We start from the raw sequence: 21,335 nt of genomic DNA on the forward strand, positions 1-21,335 counted from the left end.
AATAACCAGAAAAATATGTGTATAAGCTCTCTCTCTCCTTTCGAGGATTTATGTGCACACATTTTTAACGCCAGTATTCACTCATCTATTCACAATGCATTGTATATGAATTCTGTATTGTACTGTCTATACGCATTTTACATACGTCAAAATCAATAATAATATGTTTTGTTCTGGTTACCAATGAAATACGGACAAAAGAAAAAAGGTACTTTTCGCTACCTGGGTGTCACGAGCTTTGCATTGCAGACAAAATTTATAGCTTTGTAAGATGGGGCTGAGCTTCTTAAGGCTTACGTACCCAGTATTGGCGTTCCACCAAGTGGTTGGGTCATATGACTTCAAATAACAACAACATAGATTATATTGTAATTACATTGTAATTAAGTTTAACTAATATGTGTGTCTAGATTTAATTATGGTAGCTGCTAATAGGTAAATAATAATAAGAAGAAGAAGAAGAAGAAGAAGAAGAATCTTGTCCTCGGAACAACCAGTTTAGTTTCTAGAACTTCACTAAACATGGCTACAAAGCCCGAAATATTTCAATTTAGAACAAATATAAATATATCCCCACCATACTGGTCTTGTATTCAAATGTTTGTCACTGATCTGATGGGTAGCATCTAATATTTACAACTACATTTTTACAGAATGCCTAAAAAATGAATCGCAATGTTCCTGACTGGCAACATTATATATTTAAGGAGTGCATTACCAATCCAAATCTACATATTTAAGTGATGCACCAAAACATGAATCGGAAAGTTTCAGACCTGCAGCTTTACAAATGACCTTCCGGCTGGGAGATGAATATTAATTATATATCATTGTATTATCTGAAGCCTATAATACATATATAACATGATTAACCTTATCAGTGTTTCGGTCACTCTGGATATTAAGAGAGAATCAAATCAACAACGTCATGTTCCTGTTCCTGTGTATTTTGTCATTATGTTTACAAGCCTGACTGTCAACTCACTTAGAAGGTTGGAGCACTGTTCCTGAATATTATATCTGGTTATTATGTTACTGATGTCATTGTAGTAGTACTAACCTTCTTCATCGGCAGTGTACTGATTTGACATTATATCTACAAATAGAGCAGGTAAAATATATATCGCACATGTCCAATTGATTATCCAAATAGATATTAATCATACTGCATAAAGGAACAGAGAACAAGTCACATTCAGCACTGACTAAAAAAAACACATGTGCAATTTATTACTCCAGAATTCATCGAAAGTTCACGTACCACTATGTCGGCCTCTTCTGCACGTCGGGTAATTATGCGCAACGATACGTCATTTCTGTAAACATTTGATCACGTGCTATTTTGGGTCAAAAATCTATTTTGTATCCAGAAAGAAGAATCGTACATTAATTAGGAAAAGTGATATTCATAAAGTGTACAAAAATATCCCACATTTAGACTCGAAATATATATAAAAATGTGATTTCTAAATGGCAGCGTGAAAACCCACTCAATAACCTTCTTGAACCTCTAACCTAGAAAATTTGATTTAATATACATCTTTTAGAATGATACAAATAAATACATTATAAAAAAGATGGAAATGTGTTCCTTAAACCAAAACTGTATTTTAATCCACGTTTACAATTTTGCAAGAAGTTGTCCCACACGTACAAAATCGTCTGCTACCCAACGTGCCTAGTTGCCGCTAGAAAATAAATTCTCAACAAATTCCCCGGCGTATAGTTTGTTTCTAAATTCTGTAGTAACTTTCACCCTCAGCAAGAAGTTGGAAACACATTGCATCCTATTCATTGTTGTTTCTCTTCCAAGCAATAGCTTATTTTTCTTAAAATTTTGAACTTTAACAACTTTTTTTTACCAGATTGGTTTAGTTTGCTTAAAATCTTATGCCATTTATTGGCCCTTTTACGTTGAATTTTGTAAAACTAGCTATAAACCTGACTTAATTGCTAGACTGAACTGCTGACAGAAACGGTCCAAAGTAATATATTTCATTTCTATAGCCAGATGGATAAACATTACATCTTTTCAAAGCTATGCGCAGAATAGGCCGACATATCGCGAGTCAGGAAAACAGGGGTAGGTGGGGGGTGGTATCCCCCGTGTCCAAAATTAATATTATTTTGAACAGAATAATATGGTGACAATTGCATCTTTTCAAATGGTAACCACTGCTGTATTGTATTTTTGTCAATCGCTCGAATTCGGTATGCCTTTTGCTTCAATATTGGAAACGAAAACCGTAGGTGCGCAGAAATGCCCGACATCACTGTATTTGTCCAAATGGAATCTTGAAGACACGTATGTACTCAAGTACATCATTCGATCTGAAGAATGGAGAAATCAATTGTAGAATTTACCAAATTATTTATCAGGGTTCCAAAATAGTTTTCATATAGTAATATCGACTGACATGTGGATAGAACGACGAAGAAAGGTCCCAAAAGCACGTTTACTGAAACCTGAACAGGCGGTACGTGCGCTGGTTGCATTCTTGCAAGGTATTGCTCATACATTCCTGCTTTCTTGTAACAGTATCCCACTTTTCAACTTTCAACATGAAGAATAGTTCGTGAGCACCAACATACTGCTGCTTAGAGTAGTGACGCTTTATTTTGGTCAAGCCCTTTCACTCCTTTGCATCCAGTCCAAGCGTTTGTAACCAACGTTCCCATTTTTGTTATACCGACCGTCTCTTGACAGTAGACTAAATTGTTCCTGTAGCCATCCTGATGTACAATGAATTATGTATCGTTGTTGCTAAAATGTAATGTCCATAAATCAATCAAACTTGCAGATTAAACTTGATTCTACGAACGAAATAACATTGAAAACACGGCCTCACTTTTTCAATAAAATCAAACCGCGCATGTGCAGACACAAGTAAAATAGCAGATACATGTTTCTTTTGCAACTTATTCCCTCAGGGAATTTCTAAAACGAAGTCTAATAACCGCTCAACCAATGAGATACAACCATTGTTAATCAGTGTTTTAAATACGACAAATGATATATTCCAGTCAGAGTATAACACTTCTCAGTAGAATAAAACAGTTGAATTGTCCTCATGATTATGAAGTATTTATAGCTATCTCGAACTGTTATTGTACTTCGAGGGGCTGGGTGGCATGTATGTGAGAAGACTGCACTTCAATTCAGAAATGTGTTGTAGAGACTCCCAATCTTGCTAGACATAATATTATAGGTAACCTTTATTCAATTATACCAGCGTCACCAAAATAACTAAATAAAATGAAATAAAATAAAATAAACAAATAATTAACCAATAGCAGGGAAATTACCAATAGGTAATATCTGACAGAACATGACCGCTAATTAAATATAAAATAGACTGATCTCGTTTTGTTTTTTGTGTTTAGCCTGTAAACTATAAAATATAAAAGTGTTCACTAATCAAATTGTAGGTACCCATTTTTGTCATAATACCATGTACTTTGTACATATGACTTTAAATAAGCAGAAGAAACTAAAATAAATCTAACTGACAGGAGTACAACTTGGCTGAGCGGATCCCGTCAGGTTTTTGTATGTCAACTCAATTCGCAAATATTACCGGCTAACAGTTCACAGAGGTATTACCGGGATACTGTCGTTTTATAACTTTTCAGATAGGAAAATGAGAGAAGTATATAACTAACTGAACGATGCAAAACCGATGGTATTTAAGAGTTTAACGTTGTTTTTTCTGAGTTCATCGTGGTATAAACTGTCAGTTGCCGACTCACACGGCAAATAACGCCCGAAGGGCGTTATGTAAGCTGTGTGAGTCGGCAACTGACAGTTTATACCACGATGAACTCAGAAAAAACAACGTTAAACTCTTATAATTGAAATTTTAATTATTTTTTATGTTATTTTGTTTGCATCATTAAAAAATATAAATCTTAATTGAGCGTAGTAATACATGTTTGGGGTTTTTCTGTTACGTAGCTATTTATAGCAGTTAGGCTTGTCCTGCTTGATCGTAACAAGGTCATGATAATACCAGTCCTTCAACCAATGATAGCCCATGTAAGGAATTATAACAATGCTGCCATGATTTTTATATTTTGCCTTAATGGACACGTTTATTCAAAGTGAGAGCTCAATATTTAAAGTCACGATGTCATGACTGTAAGAATGTATGCATTCGTAGACTGACTGAATGTGATTTGGCAGATTCATCACTGTTCTGGCACATGAGTGATCTAATTTCGCTATTCAAAACCTATTTTCGTGTTTATAAACAAGATAGACTAATACATTTATGTGTATGATGTTAGGTTATATAAAGTCTGTGATCAGTTTTGTTAGTTCAGACATACACACACACACACATATCTAATATAACTGAGTATTTATTTTATTCCTTAAGTTATTATTATGATTTGATTAGTGACAATGGTTTATAACCTGATCCCTCTCATCAAATGTGTGACATCATTGTTGAAAATAGACACACAAAAGGACAGATGCAAACTGAGGCAAATGCTGATATAGAATGCTCCTTGTGGAAGAAGCTATGACTTTTTAACTCAGGGGTTCAAAACAGCAAGACAATTTAATTTGTTGAATTTTGTGTTTATTGTTTACACACTTTTCTAAGTATAGTGTAACAATAATTACAATACAGCAATATCACTATAAAAATGAAAAATTGTATGACACATTCATGTATTTACTACTTTGATATTTGTACTTGTATCTAACTATTTGTTATGCATTTTCTTAATTTGTCAATAATTATTCATTGAAAATTGCCATATAATAAAAACCAGGAGTTTTACATGATGTTTTTTAAATTATTATTCTAGCCTTGATAGTTGAGATGGGGCACTTAACTTGAAAATCATGTATTTCCTTAACTTGTTTGCACTTACTCGTTTTAGTTGGAACTAAACTGGAATGTGCAGTTATTGAAATGACAGGTTGATTGTGTAATGAAACCTGTCATAGAGTTCATTGTACTATGTGACAGTGCTTGTAGGTGATTTTGAGCAGATTCAGTGCTAACATTTACTTGATTTGTACTGCTAGAGTTTGTAGTGGTCATTTTAACATTTGCTTGCTTAGTACCGCTTGAGTTTGTAGGGGTCATTTGAACATTTACATTTGCATGAGATAGCATTGCTGAAGAGTCTTGAGCAGACAATGCTACATTTGAACATACATTGGAAAGAATGTTGCTCATTTGTTGTTTATGTTGAGTGCTGGGCCTTGTGTATGGTTTCAATGATAGTTCATTGGAGTGGTCAGACAAAGACATAATGTGCCTAGGTGGAAGGTTGGCATCTGTCATTGCATTCAAAGCTGTGGTACGAAGAGAGTGAGCGGTATATCTTGCAGATATATGGGCATTTTTGCATATGTCAGGCATAAAACAGCTAAATTGTCTCTTTCCAACACATCTTGTTGTGTACCATATTTGACACAATTTGGGATTTTCAAAAGCATTTTTATCAGTGTGACAAAATAATGATTCAGCTTTTGGATTAATGCGTGTGAGGTAGTATTTTACTGACCTGACTGGGCAGTTTTGACCACCAGTTGCATACATTCTCTTGTCAGAATTTTCCTCCTTAGCACTTAAGGACACACGGTACTAATTATACGGAAGAACTGTGAACCAGTCTAGAAATGGGTGAAGAAATGATAGAGTATTTACAGGTTTGGTGGTCCATAATTGGTTAATAATGAAAATTAAAATTTTAGGAAAAATATCTTTTGAGAGCTTGTCCTGTATGTAATGTAAAAAAAATATTGACAAATTTCTACTGATGCAATTTTAGCATTTTTACAGGCTTGACTCAGGAGTACTCAATACTGAAAGTAGCACCTGATTCATTTGGTGCAGAATCAATAACACGTGTTTCATGCACATGTATGTAAACAAATTGCCGCGGGTCATATGGTGTTCTCCACACATAAGCTTGCACCAAGGTTAGATGTGCACGAAAAATTATAGGTGTCATTATCAGCACCCATAAATTTTAAGTTATTGAATTTTGAATATGACAGTGTTTCCATATGTTTACCATTGGAGTGGAATTAGTACCGTGAGTCCTATATGCGACCTATACCATAATAGGAGTTTGTTGTTTCCATGGTTACTGCGTGCATCCAGGGTATCAATTTGGTGGTTTTTACATATGACAGTGATAATGGAGTCTTTTTATCATGGTTTGCATGTGATTTTGGAGAAAAATTCTATACAAAAGACAGATGGGGATGGTTTTATACACTGGAGAGTGGAAGTATATAGCTCAGGCCATAGGGAAAAGAGCACAGTATGGCCTGATGGCAGAATTTCATATGATGGTACCCATAGATTGGCCTGTAAGGTTAAATACCATTTAACACATGCAATAATTCCCCAAAATGGGGTGGGGTGGGGTAGATTTTATATGTAAGCCACTTATGTCACAATCACTTATGTATCAGTACTGATCATTTAACTTTAGAGACACACTCAGCAGATCAAAGCAGAGAACATTGTAAAAATAAGGACTGTGCACAAAACTGCACATGCTGCATTGCCTCAACCTGTAAATTGAATTATTATATGTCGAGTCACATTGAATATCAATTATACCGGTCTTATTTCTTATCCTAGAATTAAACTCCTTGACACCTATTCTATGTTCAGCATGTTTCTCATATTGGTACATTACATTTTTGGGCAAACAGTATTGGAACTTTTCTGCATTCCTTTTGTTGAGGGAGCAGGGAGGGACATTTTCACTTAAAATAATAGTTTTCAACCCTTCATTCCCAATATAAGTCTGCAAAAGTCCTATCTGTATTGCATTCTTTACACAGGCAGTTTTTCTTCCCCAACCTCCCTTCATACAGTTGAAACATTCTTGATGTATAACTGCATGGTGAACATACTGCTCTCTCCCACCAAACCAGATCTCTTTTTTCTTCATGTACCAAGTCCCATGATAGAAAACCTTTATACTCAGGGTGTTGCAACTTGTGGTCTCAGAACACATTATTCCAAATCTCAGCATTTGATTACTGCGTGCACTAAGTGATATGGGTTTTCTTCACCATATATGTTGTTGTGAATAAATGAAAACAAGCTTCATGTCAGAAATATAGTTTCATATTTGAAACAAAAGCTATTTATTAAACCTACATTGCTCTGTTCTTACCATCAAGTAATAATAAGGAATCATTTAGCTGTAAATTAGAGCTTGCTATTTGGTTTGCCAATTCAAGGTGTATTACCTCCCCTTTGACTGTAATTGAGTGATTGCAATGTTTGCTTTGTTTCTCTTTTGTTCAATAATGTATGCATTTTTTCAGCTTTATATTAAAAAGTAAGTAATTTAACACTGCTTATAGTGGAAAGTAGCCACAGTAATGATTTTGAGACTTTTTCTTAACTTTTTATGAGCTTTGGGTAAATATAGGTATATGTTTATGTATTAGACAACTTCAATATGCAATTCAATTCTATTACTTAAATTTAACAAGTAGTGTATTCAGTGACAATTTTTATCAGTGTCTGCATATTGCATAGAGACATGAACTTGTCTTGGCATAGCAAAGTTTTTCACACATTTCTCCACCTCCAGCATACTTAATAGCTTGAGTCATAACAGTTTGTGCATACACTTTCTGTCTCCAACATCAATGTCAGCATTATAGGAACTTTGGATAGCTTTTTCAAATTTGTCTCTTGCTGTCCTTATGTAACATACCTCATGCTGATGTGTTATTTGGGTTGATACACATTCCCCCCACCCCCGTTGTGGGGAACATTACCAGGCTTGAAGAAATTACTCTGTCTATTCTTTGCTTATTCACCCTTCCCCATAGTTTTATACTAAAAAGTAGCACTATGTTATTTAATTATTCAGTATAATAAAGCTTATGGAACTCTTCCTTGGCTTTTATACCTTTTTATTAACATTTGGGGGTCATGAATCACATGTGATGATAGTTTAAATAAGTTTGGAATGTCAGCATCTCTTGATGCTTCATGGGTGTGTGTATATGTTTTAGTCACAAAAGGGCAATGGCCTCTTATCATTTTGACCTGTCATGTGGCACACTTATTTGTTTTGTTTGATTGATGTGAATAGGGATGCACTGTATCTTATTTCTGTGAGAGTCAGCAAGAAAAGAAATGCAATTTTGAAATTTAAAACATTTAAAACTTGTCTTATAGCCAGTGAGAGATGAAAAAACAATGCGTCATGTAATTTGATACCCTGTGATGTCATACTTGCTGATGTCAGCATGCTTGTGTTTCTTTTGTGTAGCATGCATGCCATAGAAAGATAACATGAAGATACAAAGGCAGAAAACAATTATTTTAATAACAAGAATAAGCCATTAATAAGTACAATACAACACAGCAACATGTGATGCGGATGCAATTTAACTATAGATATTGGTATCACATAAAATGCTATTGCACTATTATCCATGCACAAGCATGGCCAATTCTTTCTTACAATTATGCTTTAATATCAAGGAGTAAAATACAACTTTTTCAAAAAAAATTAAATCTGGTTATAGGACACACGGTACTAATTATACGGAAGAACTGTGAACCAGTCTAGAAATGGGTGAAGAAATGATAGAGTATTTACAGGTTTGGTGGTCCATAATTGGTTAATAATGAAAATTAAAATTTTAGGAAAAATATCTTTTGAGAGCTTGTCCTATATGTAATGTAAAAAAAATATTGACAAATTCCTACTGATGCAATTTTAGCATTTTTACAGGCTTGACTCAGGAGTACTCAATACTGAAAGTAGCACCTGATTCATTTGGTGCAGAATCAATAACACGTGTTTCATGCACATGTATGTAAACAAATTGCCGCGGGTCATATGGTGTTCTCCACACATAAGCTTGCACCAAGGTTAGATGTGCACGAAAAATTATAGGTGTCATTATCAGCACCCATAAATTTTAAGTTATTGAATTTTGAATATGACAGTGTTTCCATATGTTTACCATTGGAGTGGAATTAGTACCGTGAGTCCTATAGTCTCCCTGATGATTTTTTTGTATAGTTTGATGGGTCAGAATGACATATTCAGCCCCTGTTTCATCACACCTGATTTCAAGACTGTTGGGTGTTAATTGACTGTGAAATTCTAATCCACGAGTAACATAGTGGATGGACAGATATAACCAAATCCTGTATCTAAGTGTGATAGGGTTATCTTGCATCAGGTACTTATTGATTGCATACATGTCTGATGGAGGAATAATGGGTTTGTGTTGAGTTGATCTTGATAAACCATTCTTTGTGTTAAACTTTAATTTTCCATTTAACATGTCATTTGCTTTTCTAAACTCAGGGTCTGTAACAATATTGATTTGACGACCACATTCAACCTGCATGTAGCGATTAATAGCAGCACGGACATTTTTTAATGTGTTTTTATGGTATTCCTCAGCTTGGGCTTCAGGGAGCATCCTCTTTCTTGTTTCGGTGACCTTGGGGGCTGCTTCGGCATGAAATATGGCTAACATTTGGGCCAAATGTGAAGACTCAGCTGACTTCAGATCAATCTCAATATTCTTCTCTTTGCACCATTCTGAAATTCATGTTTTTCAGCTTGGTAGTATCTAATTTTTTAACATTTAAAATATTTAGATCTTTGGAAAGAATCATTCATGCATATCTTCTCTTCATTTTTTTATTATTAGTTACTATTATATAAAAGATTGGTTACATTTTTAGGCTGTCACAAGTATTACTTTAAAGATAAAGTACACCTTATTCACTGCAGAGAAAGTTAAGTCTCATTTTTATAAAAAAAATGGCATGAATGATTTATAATTATTTTTTGTTGTTTCTTTTTGCATAAAAATTAACAAAATAATGCCTTTTCATAACATAAGCAGCAGAGAGGGTGAACAGACCATAGAATTCAGACAAAACAAATAAAACAAACAAATAAATCATCTCGTAGAAAGGTCCAGATTTTACAAATGAACTTTCCTTGAGATGTTTATTTTGCAATGACCGATTGTGCTAATAAAACCTCAGTTTGAAATAGTATCTGAAAAAATAAAGTACTCTACGTGTTTATTTATTTCTTGTTTATTTTTTTGACGACCAACGTTGGTAGGTACCCTCTCTGCTGCTATTAATTTACCACCATACCAAGTTTGATGAATATTTTTCAACGCGTTCTCGCTGTCGTTTTTCCTCATCTGTTTCATCTTCATCTGAATCTTCGGAATTTGTTCTATGTTTCAAGTAATATTCAAGTTCTGATGGTGGTTTTTCTATTTTTGGATTTATGTTCTTTCTGTGTTTATAATATATCATCAAACTTCTGTATCGATCTCCACCGCAATTTTTGCAAATCTGATATAATCCTCTAACACCGTTGTTACAACCAACACATCTTCGTGGACCAGCATGAGGGTTTTTCTTTATAAGATAATTATGTTTCTTGCAATATTCTCCACGGCATTTTTTATTACAATTGTTAGTGGTTCCTTGACGTAACCACGCACAGTTGTTCATTATATTAATGATATCTGTTTAATTAAATTTAATTTTATCATCACCCCTGTTACCCAAATATTTTATCAATACCCACACGATATCTTGTTCTTGGATCATGTAAATTTATTGTTATAAATCCATGCGGGGTAGCTTGCGCTCGTGAGAAGAAATTTTTGAATTTAATTATATCCATGTCACCACCACACCAAGTTTGATGAATATTTCGCAACGTGTGTGTGTCTACGCCATTAAACACAACTAAAATGTTGCAGTTGTCTCTGATCACTTTTGGTATTTGTGTATATCGTTGAGTAACATAGATCACGTCTGTATTTTTATGTCTCCCTCGGGAAAATATTCTGGCTGGATTTGATTGTTTATCTAGCATCACATCGTCGTATACAACTAAATTATTAATAAATCCGTCTATGGAATCTACGGATGGTGCTTCATCAATATCGGTTATAAACTCTATAACATCATTATCTTCATCCAGTAATCGCGCGTTTTCATTGAAATCTTTAAGTACATCATAACATCGTTGATCATCAACGGATGGTGCTACTAAATACAACTTATCCCATTTCAACCATCTCATTATCAGATTAAGTAATAATTGCGTCTTACCCGATCCAGATGGTCCTATGATAATCATTCTGATGGAGTTCGGTAGCGCAGGATGATGCTTAACTGGCTCTCGCTGCCGAGTTGCTGAGAAATCAATTATATCCATATATATTATAACATGAATTTATATTGTTTACGCTGTAAAGTTAAAACTCCAACTATTGATTTAGCTACAGTTACAACAAAAAATAAAAAAATAGCGTACGGTGGAAAATGTTCTGTATGCTGTAGAAAGAAATTTTCGTTTTTACCTAATAAGCGCGGTGGTGATATTGCTAATTTGATGTCAAAGTTTCCAGGTGCTCCATGGGCTAAATACAGCGGAGAAAAACATCTACCAGGATATAATTATTGCGGTCCTGGTACTCGACTTGATATCAGGCTCGATAATCAAGATCAACCAAAACCAGGCGAGGAACCAATAAATGCTATTGATCGAGCTTGTCATGCTCATGATGTAGCTTATAAAAGTCAAAATCTACAAGATAGGCATATTGCAGATGTGAAATTAATTCATTCATTAAATTCTATAAAAAATAAAAATATTAGAGAATCATTAGCTAATTGGTTAGTAAGATCCTCGATGAAAGGTAAATTAGCGATTGGGGCTGGTAATTAATAATGGAATCAATTTATTATTCACCGAGAGGATACTGGAGAGGCAAAGCAGCAATTGGTAAACTCGCTGATGCAGCATCGGTTAAACATTCTACTGCTAGCGCGTGGTTATCTAAACAAGCAATATGGCAAATTTATCTACCACGTCCTAAACAAATTCAGTACTCGTATTTCGATGTCAGTGTTCCTAATGAAGTTCATCAAGCTGATATTCTGTTTTTACCGCATGATACTGTGCGTGGAAAAACGTACAAGTACGCGCTAACCGTAGTTGATGTTGCAAGTAGATATAAAGAAGCAGAGCCGCTATCGGCGAAAACATCATCTGAAGTATCTGATTCGTTTGAACGAATTTATCAACGAGGACTCGGACCACAAGGTGGTCTACGATGGCCACAGCTACTACAGGTTGATCCTGGTAAGGAATTTCTTGGTCCAGTATCATCGCTGATGAAACAACATAATACCAAAATACGACGAGGTCATACTGCAATTCACCGTGATCAAGCAATTGTTGAGCGATTTAATCGAACACTTGCTGAACGGTTATTTGGATATCAATACGCGAGGGAATTTATTCAGGATAAAAGATCTCGTGAATGGGTTGCAAGATTACCAAACGTGATAGCTGCATTAAATAATGAGATCACACGAACAACCAACATGAAACCCATTAGCGCGGTCACAAAAAAAAATATACCAACACAACGGAAAGATGCTGGAAAACAAAAAATATTAGGTGATGTCACAGTCAGATATTTATATGAGCCTGGTGAACTTGAAGGTGGTAGCGCGAGAGCAACTGATCCTATTTGGAGTGTTACCACACACAAAATATCTACCGTGACAAGATCCACTGGAAGAAATGTAGGCGTTTCCAGACCTGCAATCTACAGATTAGATTCTGCTGCTCCTCAACGTGGATTTACACGTGAACAACTACAAATAATTTCCGCGGATACACAACTACCACCGCGATCACTTAACTAGCACTAGCGCCTCTACGTCGATTACACTCAAGACAGGTTAACATGGTATTTTCTCGTGTATGACCGCGACTATTATCTTTTCTATCTACGGTAAATTGTCTTGAATCATTACTCGAATATCGCCATAACATTATACAATTACAACATGCGCAATGATTGTTCTGCTGCTGTTTTAACTCAATAATAAATTCAACATCAAGATCAAAGTCACGTTTATTTTTTTTGTCAGATTGTTTGTATCCGATTAATTTTTTTCTTATTATATCATCATCGATGATGTTAAATTTATCAACGATTTCAGGAATTATAATTCTACGTAATTGAGATATATTTCTGACCCTCGATACCGCTAAATAAACTAAATTTGACCACTCGATTCGATCGTCTACAATCCAGACTCGTGTATCAGAAATAGTTAATCCCTGAGACGAGTGGATTGTCATGGCGTATCCCAACACCCATGGAGATTTGTCAGCGCGTAATGCATCTTCGACCACACTGATATCAACGGCGACAATATCATTTAATACGAGAATATGTTTCCTTGACTCTGTCTGTCCTGGAATATCAACATTAATATTCTGTTTTCGTGTATCTGATGGTCTATAACATAACGGAACGGGTAGTTCTGAATATTGTTCTTTATGCAGTTGAAATAACTGTTGTTGTAAAGCGTCTCTGATTATTTTTCTACTTGCTACGATCAAATCGTTGGGTCTCCATAATTTCAAAAAATCACTCATTGATGTCTCTACGATTACTCCACGTATTATTTCACACTGAATTTTGTTTGATTGTAATCTGATTAATTTTTTAAACTCCCTCAAATTTGCATCAAGAGCTCTATGATCATCATCTATTTCTTCGTAATAATCAACGAAATTTTTTAACCAATCATGTGGAGATGGTCCAACAAAGGGCGGCGGTTGACCATGATCGCCACACATTATTATGGCGGTATTTTTCGTCAACAACCAATCAAGAAACATTTTTAATGTATCCAATGACACCGTGCATATCTCATCCCAAATAATTATTTTAGGTATATATTTTTCCCCCATCCGTTGAGGAGTCCATGTATCTCCGCGCCATCGGAAGAAACTATGATACGTGCACGATTGTACTTGCCGCTGTTTCATCTCACGTGCAAGTCTATGTGTGGGTGTAAGCACGATTATATCTGAATTTCTAAAAACATTAATCGTTCGAGTTGTTTTGCCGCATCCACCAGGTCCATTGAGATATACTGTCTTATATCTGGTTATTGGATCACTCAACGATGGTGCCTTCGACATTTCTGATATTTTATTACCCTCACGATAAAAATCTCTCATTGGAACATCTGCTGATTCTGTGTAATTGTGTAATAGTTCCTTTTTTATTCTCCACGAACCCCATCCTTCATCATTACTTGTAAATTTCATAACAGGTTCTAAATATTTACTTGAAATATAAAACGAATCTGTTGCGACTCTGACTGCGGTCTCAGGAAATCTATTAATCATCGATAATAAATTTATAGAAACATAAGCCAACATGGAAGATCTTAGATGAGTATATTGCGGGGATACGTCATTTATGTAATTAACGATCGTACCTAATTTTGTTCCGTCGGATAAATAAACACTCTCTCGATTTACAAATGTATTTTTCGCCGTTGTATCAGCGATTATAAAATCGTACTCGGCATCATCTAAAATTAATCGTGCGTGATGTCTTTTATAATCATATGCACCACCTTGAGTAAATTTACCTATAATTTTTCTACCGAGATCTTTTGCGGTTTTGAGTTTATTAGGAATATCATCCTTAAACTCGCTAATAACTTCAGAATCTGACATGGGCAACCAAACTTTGGTCTGTGCATGATATGATATAATTGCCTCACAGACCACCAACGATGTCAGTATCGCACAATCTAGCATATATCGCAACAAAACTATAGGTGCCCAACGTTTTTCACAAAAATGTCTGCCAAACCAAACATAACAAATCTTGTGAAGATTTTCGTTAAACTCGAACGACTCAATACAGGCGAATCCAGTCAGATCAAAATCAGGTAATGGTCCATTAATTGCCACTCGCGTCATCTCGTTTGTTGGGTGACCAAATCTTTCAAAGTACGTAGAACAATCTCCGTATCCCAGAAAACTTCCTGGATAACATGCAACCATATCAACCGAAATAACATCATTGTAATTGTATTTGGTATTCCATAATCCGCCATGTCCATATTCGACGCAACTTGCGCGTACGTCCTCGAGTAAATCAAATCGTGTTGGTTTCCATGAATTTCGTTCTCTGGCGAAATGAGCCGCAACAGATGGAACGGTAAAACAATTAGTTAGTAATTTGTCAGTATTTTCCGCGTGCTTGCACTGTGAAAACGTCGCAAGATTTTTCATCTCGTCATGGAGGGATTCTGTGCGATATATTTCACCGTTCGGTTTGACAAACTGATCAAATTCACCCTCCTCATTACTTTTAAATAACCATACCGATACAGGATCGGTTTTACTTATTTCGTTGATAAAATCAAACATACTCATATCTGCCACAGAATTATCTGCCACAGCCATATCTGTGGGGTAAAATCTAACAGTTCGATCACGTGGAAATATTGTTACTGCGTTAGTCCATGCGTGCGCGTTATGATCAATAATATTTATTGGAGCTCCTTTCGATTTATATTTCGACTGGTACAGTACTTCTCCCGTTATTGTCGCCACAGCTATTGGAAATTTTAATATTTTTCCTAACTCAGCAACATCTTTTATTGTAGCACCGGTATCCTTAACTGAATCAGCCCACGAGTTTATTTTTTCACGCCTTAAATCAGTTAATCCATTTCCACGCATCGCGTTTGTAAAGTGTTCTATTACTCGTTCAGCCACACAATTTAACCTTGAAAATTTCATCGGCGCTAGTTTATCAACGTTGGGTTTTTTATTTATCTCATAAATTCCATAAATAACCGCTGTTACAGGATATGCTCGTTCATAATACGGTTTATCAATACCAGTCAATAGACCCGGTCTGGAATTTTTACTTAATATGATAGTTTTATTATTACCAAGGACAGGATCATATTTGTCACGGATAATCCAACTACCTGTTTCTGTTAATACAATAAATTTTACTCTGAAGAAATATTTTTGATTACCCTCGTACTCAGCGATGTAGTTAATGATAGTTGCCGCTCGCTTGTCGTTCATTGTGGCGTCCGTGACAGCGTCCTTGACGGAGTTAAGACGTATGATCTTGAACGTCGACCATGTATGAGATGCACCATCCGTGTAAAATTCTTTCTTGGCGTCGTGAATTTTCGAGATCAAACTTTTATTTTTCGGATCAACCAGATCTCGTACTGGCAAGTCAGAAGATAATCTGTCAAGGTTGAATTTATACTTAACAGGCCTAGTTTGGGATAATCTCTCAAACTCGTTCATATAATTAAAACAAATATTTAAATAAAGAAAATTATATATATATATACAATGTCCCAATGTAGATGGTTGATGATCGGCTCAGTAAATCGATGCAACAAATCCTGTAGAAAGGAATTTTGTTGGATGCACTCACAAAACATACGACGAGGAAGTCTAGGACCAATACCATGTCTACGGTGTGGTATTGGAGTGCGAGGAAAGACAGAATTATGTGGGAAGTGCGGCGGGAAACGGTTCAGAGAGCTTAAAAGATATTATGACAAAAAAAATAATAGCGGTGAAAACGCTATAAAATCCGTGAAGGATTATATATCAAGATTTCAGACAAACAATGATTTAAACATATAATATTATTATAATGGAGCAAAATATATTTGTCCCACATCCTGTCATAACAAACTATGAATCAAATATTAATGGTATCATCAGACACTGCAAGTTGAAGAGACCAGTTGGTTATGTTTCTAATACTGGCTATCTTAGATTTGTAGTTGGAAAGAAAAATTATCATTGTCATCGTTTCACATACGAGTGTCACAAGGGTTTGATCAAAGACGGTCTTGTTATTGATCATATTGACGGGGACACTCAAAATAACTCCCTACACAACCTTCGTGTTGTCACTCGAAGCGTGAACTCTGCATGTGGTAATACAGGAAGATGTAAGACAATCGGAAAGAGGGCGGTAATTTCTACAAACATAGAAACCGGTGAAGAAATTATGTTTCAGTCTATGAACGCTGCTGCGACATATTTTGATATTGACTCGCGTGTGGTAAAATACGTCGCAGATAATATAACCAGATCTGCTTTTTCGAAAAAATATAAGCAGAAAATCATCTTTCAGTATCAATAACTATCATCACCACATTATTAACTATCATCACCACATTATTAACTATCATCACCACATTGAATTAATTTTTTTAATTTATGTCACAGTAGGTCCTCCATACACTACTGAATTTTTGATTTAAGGGGAGATTACTTTGTAATATATAGTTTTCTTCGTAGATGGTTGGTTTTTTATGATCGTAATTAGTCAGTTTAACTAATTACATCGTATAGTGCCGACGAACCTAACTCATTAGACTCATAAGTATTATTTATGGTTTTTAAATATTTCCCCATCATACAACACATGATAATATTATTGATCCGTAGGAAGCTGTGTGTAAACAGAAACCGTTACTCATTGTAATTGACCTGCAGTTGTGTGTTCACTGAACTTACAATTCTGGAAAGTTCTTTGACCGGTGCATTAATGCCACTGTTATTATTGATTTTCGGTCTGCTACAAATACAGAAACTATTATTCAGAAACTGTTATAAATACAGAAACTATTATTCAGAAACTGTTATAAATACAGAAACTGTTATTATTCAGAAACCGCTACAAATACAGAAACCGCTACAAATACAGAAACTGTTATAAATACAGAAACTGTTATTATTCAGAAACTGTTATTATTCAGAAACCGCTGTTTACTGTAAATATTGGTTCCTTAGCTATATATTAACTTCCGAAACATATGTTCGTAACAATGTTTGATAGCTCGATCAGTATGGTATTGGACTGTGGCGCTCGCGGTCCAGGATCAAACCCCCATGGCTGACAATTTGTCGGTGGTGCGCATAATTGCGATTTTTATAATAGTGGGGGGAACCGCAAGAACCCCTCCGCTCAGCAGAATTCACCCACAATATTGACTTGTGGTTGATACCTATTTTTCGTATCACCCACTGGATTAATTATTATGGGTGGGTTTTTGCTGAGCGTACCTTAATTAAGTTATATGTTTGTGCTGTCCCAGAAACATCCCGACGAACTCGAAGGGGTTCTGGGATATTTTTTTTTTATTTTAAAGATTTATATATTACATAATGAACCATGAAAATATCAATGATGTAATTGTCGCTATTAAAAAATTAAAAAAAGATGGAATTAATATATCTGATGAACTTAATCCTGAAAAAATAGTTTCTGACTTTGAGATTTTACAAGAACGTAAAACCATGGGGACACACACACTATCATCTGAATACAGGCTCATGAAACGGATTCAATCGGCAATGTTTCAGTCGCTAGCTACCGTAGAAGATGATCATGTGAAGGAGTTCGTTCCTCTTTCTACCGCCGTAGAAAGAATTAAGTCGTTATTATCCCACGAGTATGAGGCAAAGAAAACGATTAGTACTCGCATAAGACTATTAAGAAAAATAATGTCAGATCGTGAAACGATCCAGAGTAACCTCGTTACTGGTGAAACGATCCAGAGTAACCTCGTTACTGGTGAAACGATCCAAGGTAACTTCGTTACTGATGAAACGATCCAAGGTAACTTCGTTACTGATGAAACGATCCAAGGTAACTTCGTTACTGATGATAATGAAAATGAAAGTTTTGGTAACTGGGGTCCATGTCAACGCTGACCACGTGTATTGGTAGTCAAAATCAAGAAAGTTCTAACCTTGTCAAATTGTTCCTAATAAATTTTATTTATTATAAATTTTATTTTTACTGAGGATTTATTTTTTTTTACAAAAATCAAGAAAAATGCACAAATTACTTGATTCTGACGGGGTAGTTGGTAGTCAAAATCAAAGAAAAATGCACGAATTACTTGATTTCTGACGGGGTAGTTGGTAGTCAAAATCAGGAAAATTGAGCAATTTCGTTGTATTTTAGTAAAAAAAAAATAAAAATCTCAGTAAAAATAATATTATTAATAAATAAAATTAATTTATAATAAATAAAATTTGTTAGGAACAATTTGACAAGGTTAGAACTTTCTTGATTTTGACGGGGTAGTTGGTAGTCAAAATCAAGTAGTTCGTGCATTTTTATGTTTCTGACGGGGTAGTTGGTAGTCAAAATCAAGTAATTTGTACAATTTCAGTAAAAATCAGGAAAATTAATAAATACTATATTTTTTTGTGATAGAAATTTAAATTTTACTTTCATCGACTAGCTTTTTTAGTTGCCTGGGCCGATTAATTTGTACCAAACACAAATTTGTGCCAGTAATAATAAAATATTTTTTTAAGTTGATCGAATTTGAGTCTGATCTCTGTTACAAATGTTCTTCTAACTGTTAAGAAATCCTCGCGTGTAAAACCCTCCACATAAAGATCTACGATAAAGTCTTACGACGGAAGTCCTTACGACGGAAGTCCTTAGACAAAAGTCTTTACGACTTTACATACAGATTTATTACAAGCTCTTCTTCACGTATGTCAATCAAGCGATTAAGGTGGTCTGTGAGTTTAAAATTGATTCGCGTTAACATATTATTGTGACACCGCAAATACACGGGATTAGTTGGTTCTTGCACGATTAAATTTCCAGGGGGAACTTGTGGTGTGAACGTGTATAGGATGTATCCTTGTTGAGCTTGATTTGATCTTCCGAGATCTATTTGATAGCTGCCATCGATTACGTCACAAACCAGATTGACTGCGACCGTCGGTGTTATATTAACGATCCGCGGGGATACGTGTCTTCCGCCGCCGTGTGGATCATTATCATATCTGAGAACAGTTGGAGGTGGAATTAATTTTCTCCATGCATCGAGTATTTTAGGGAAGTTTTCGTCGATAAGATCGTTTAATAATTTTATTAGTTCTCTAGCATCAATCCCCGGTATTACAAATGTTGGTAATTGTTGTTCAGTTATTTTGTAATGATTGAGAAACCATGGTTTAGCTTTATAATTATCAATAATTTCATCACCGTATTTAACCATGTTCACAATGATAGTTTTATTAGCGTATATAATATCTGATATGACCTGATTCAGATGTTTTATCGTCTCAATGATTTTTTGTTTTACGTTATCGCTGTAGCTATCAGTAAAGAAATTTCGTAGTTTGTTGATTGATTGTTTAAATTCAAAATTAACAGGATCAGAATATGATTTAATAAATTCTTCATCAACGAGTGGATATGCTCTAGTACCTGAATGAACATTACGTGTATTACTTATTATTCTAAGAATGTTTTCACCATCAGGAGCACTTGTAAAAATGGAAAAAGGCATCCCAGCCCACGGATATTTACCTCTATATTCAGGAACTGTCATATATTTTCTTTCATCTGTGATAAAATCAGCCCGAGTTGGTTCTGGTGGTATCGGTGTTATCGGTGGTGATATTTCAGGCCATCCTAGCACTGATCTGATTGAAGATTTATAAATATCAACTGCATAATCAGGCGAGTTTATTTCAACCGTCGAGGACAACGTCGGCTCATGAACGTTTATTGATATTTTTGATTCCTTTCCCGTTATTGATTTTATTCTACGCGCAAATTCCTCACCGATCTCTTCAATCTGGTAACTGCCGGTTGGTATTCCAACAACAACCCAGTCAGGTGTTCCATCGGATTTGTTCTTGTTAGTAAATACAAGCGAATTATTTGCTGGTGTACCATTAAATGATTTTGATCTGATATTTGGCCAGCTGTAATATACCCGTAATTGTGCTAGTGCTATTTCTTTTACTGGAATTGCAGTAGGAAAATTAACACTAAATTCAGGATTAGTTGAACTTACCGAGATCATCGTTATCTTTGGCGGAGTTGTGTTGGTCACGATCTGCTGGAGTAATTCTGTCATTATTGATACTTGTATCTTTAATACCGATACCTTCGTCGTATATTTTGGTCATCATTGAAAATTCGAAATCAGATATAATTCCATCACTGAGACTCGCTGATAACAACGAGGATAATTTCGAGTATGCTACCGTCGTTGTATGTAATTTTATTGTGTAATCGGATAATTTTTCGTTCGTACAAGTACATATTTTTTTGTGATGATACCAAGCACACCTGCAATAGTTGTTGCTGCTGAAATACAGATAGTTACAGCTACTGGTGCCATCGTTGTCAACGCTGATAATATTACACCGGTTCCAGCAACAACAGCGGATACTGAATAAACAATCACATCAACGATAACCAATCGTCGTCGATATTTTTTTACTTTTACTGTATATTGATCGACTTGATCTTTTAGCGCCGCCTGCCATTCACGCGCTTGATTGTATCTGTATTGTGCACCGTCCATATATATTTTTATACAGTAACCAATTGATGTGCTTCAGCTACAAATTCCAAACACCACCAGTAAGATGTTGCGGTTAATGTCCTATCAGCT

The 21,335-nt window shown here is 35.3% G+C and overlaps 1 protein-coding gene and 1 long non-coding RNA gene across 2 annotated transcripts in view; both read right to left on the reverse strand.

The window, feature by feature from the left end:
* Nucleotides 1-21,335, reverse strand: part of LOC149783497 (uncharacterized) — a 229,699-nt gene that overhangs the window by 198,126 nt on the left and 10,238 nt on the right. The window lies entirely within an intron of this gene.
* Nucleotides 4,029-9,505, reverse strand: LOC149783499 (uncharacterized). The gene is made up of 2 exons (XM_089933322.1): nt 9,001-9,505; nt 4,029-5,599 (listed from the first exon to the last, which is right to left on the reverse strand). Exons 1-2 carry the CDS (start codon nt 9,503-9,505, stop codon nt 4,890-4,892), a joined length of 1,215 nt encoding a protein of 404 aa, XP_089789448.1. The 3' UTR covers nt 4,029-4,889.

This window comes from Sinohyriopsis cumingii, chromosome 14 (genome assembly GCF_028554795.1).
Source record: "Sinohyriopsis cumingii isolate HCF-2022 chromosome 14, ASM2855479v2, whole genome shotgun sequence".
NCBI classification, from domain to species: Eukaryota; Metazoa; Mollusca; class Bivalvia; order Unionida; family Unionidae; genus Sinohyriopsis; species Sinohyriopsis cumingii.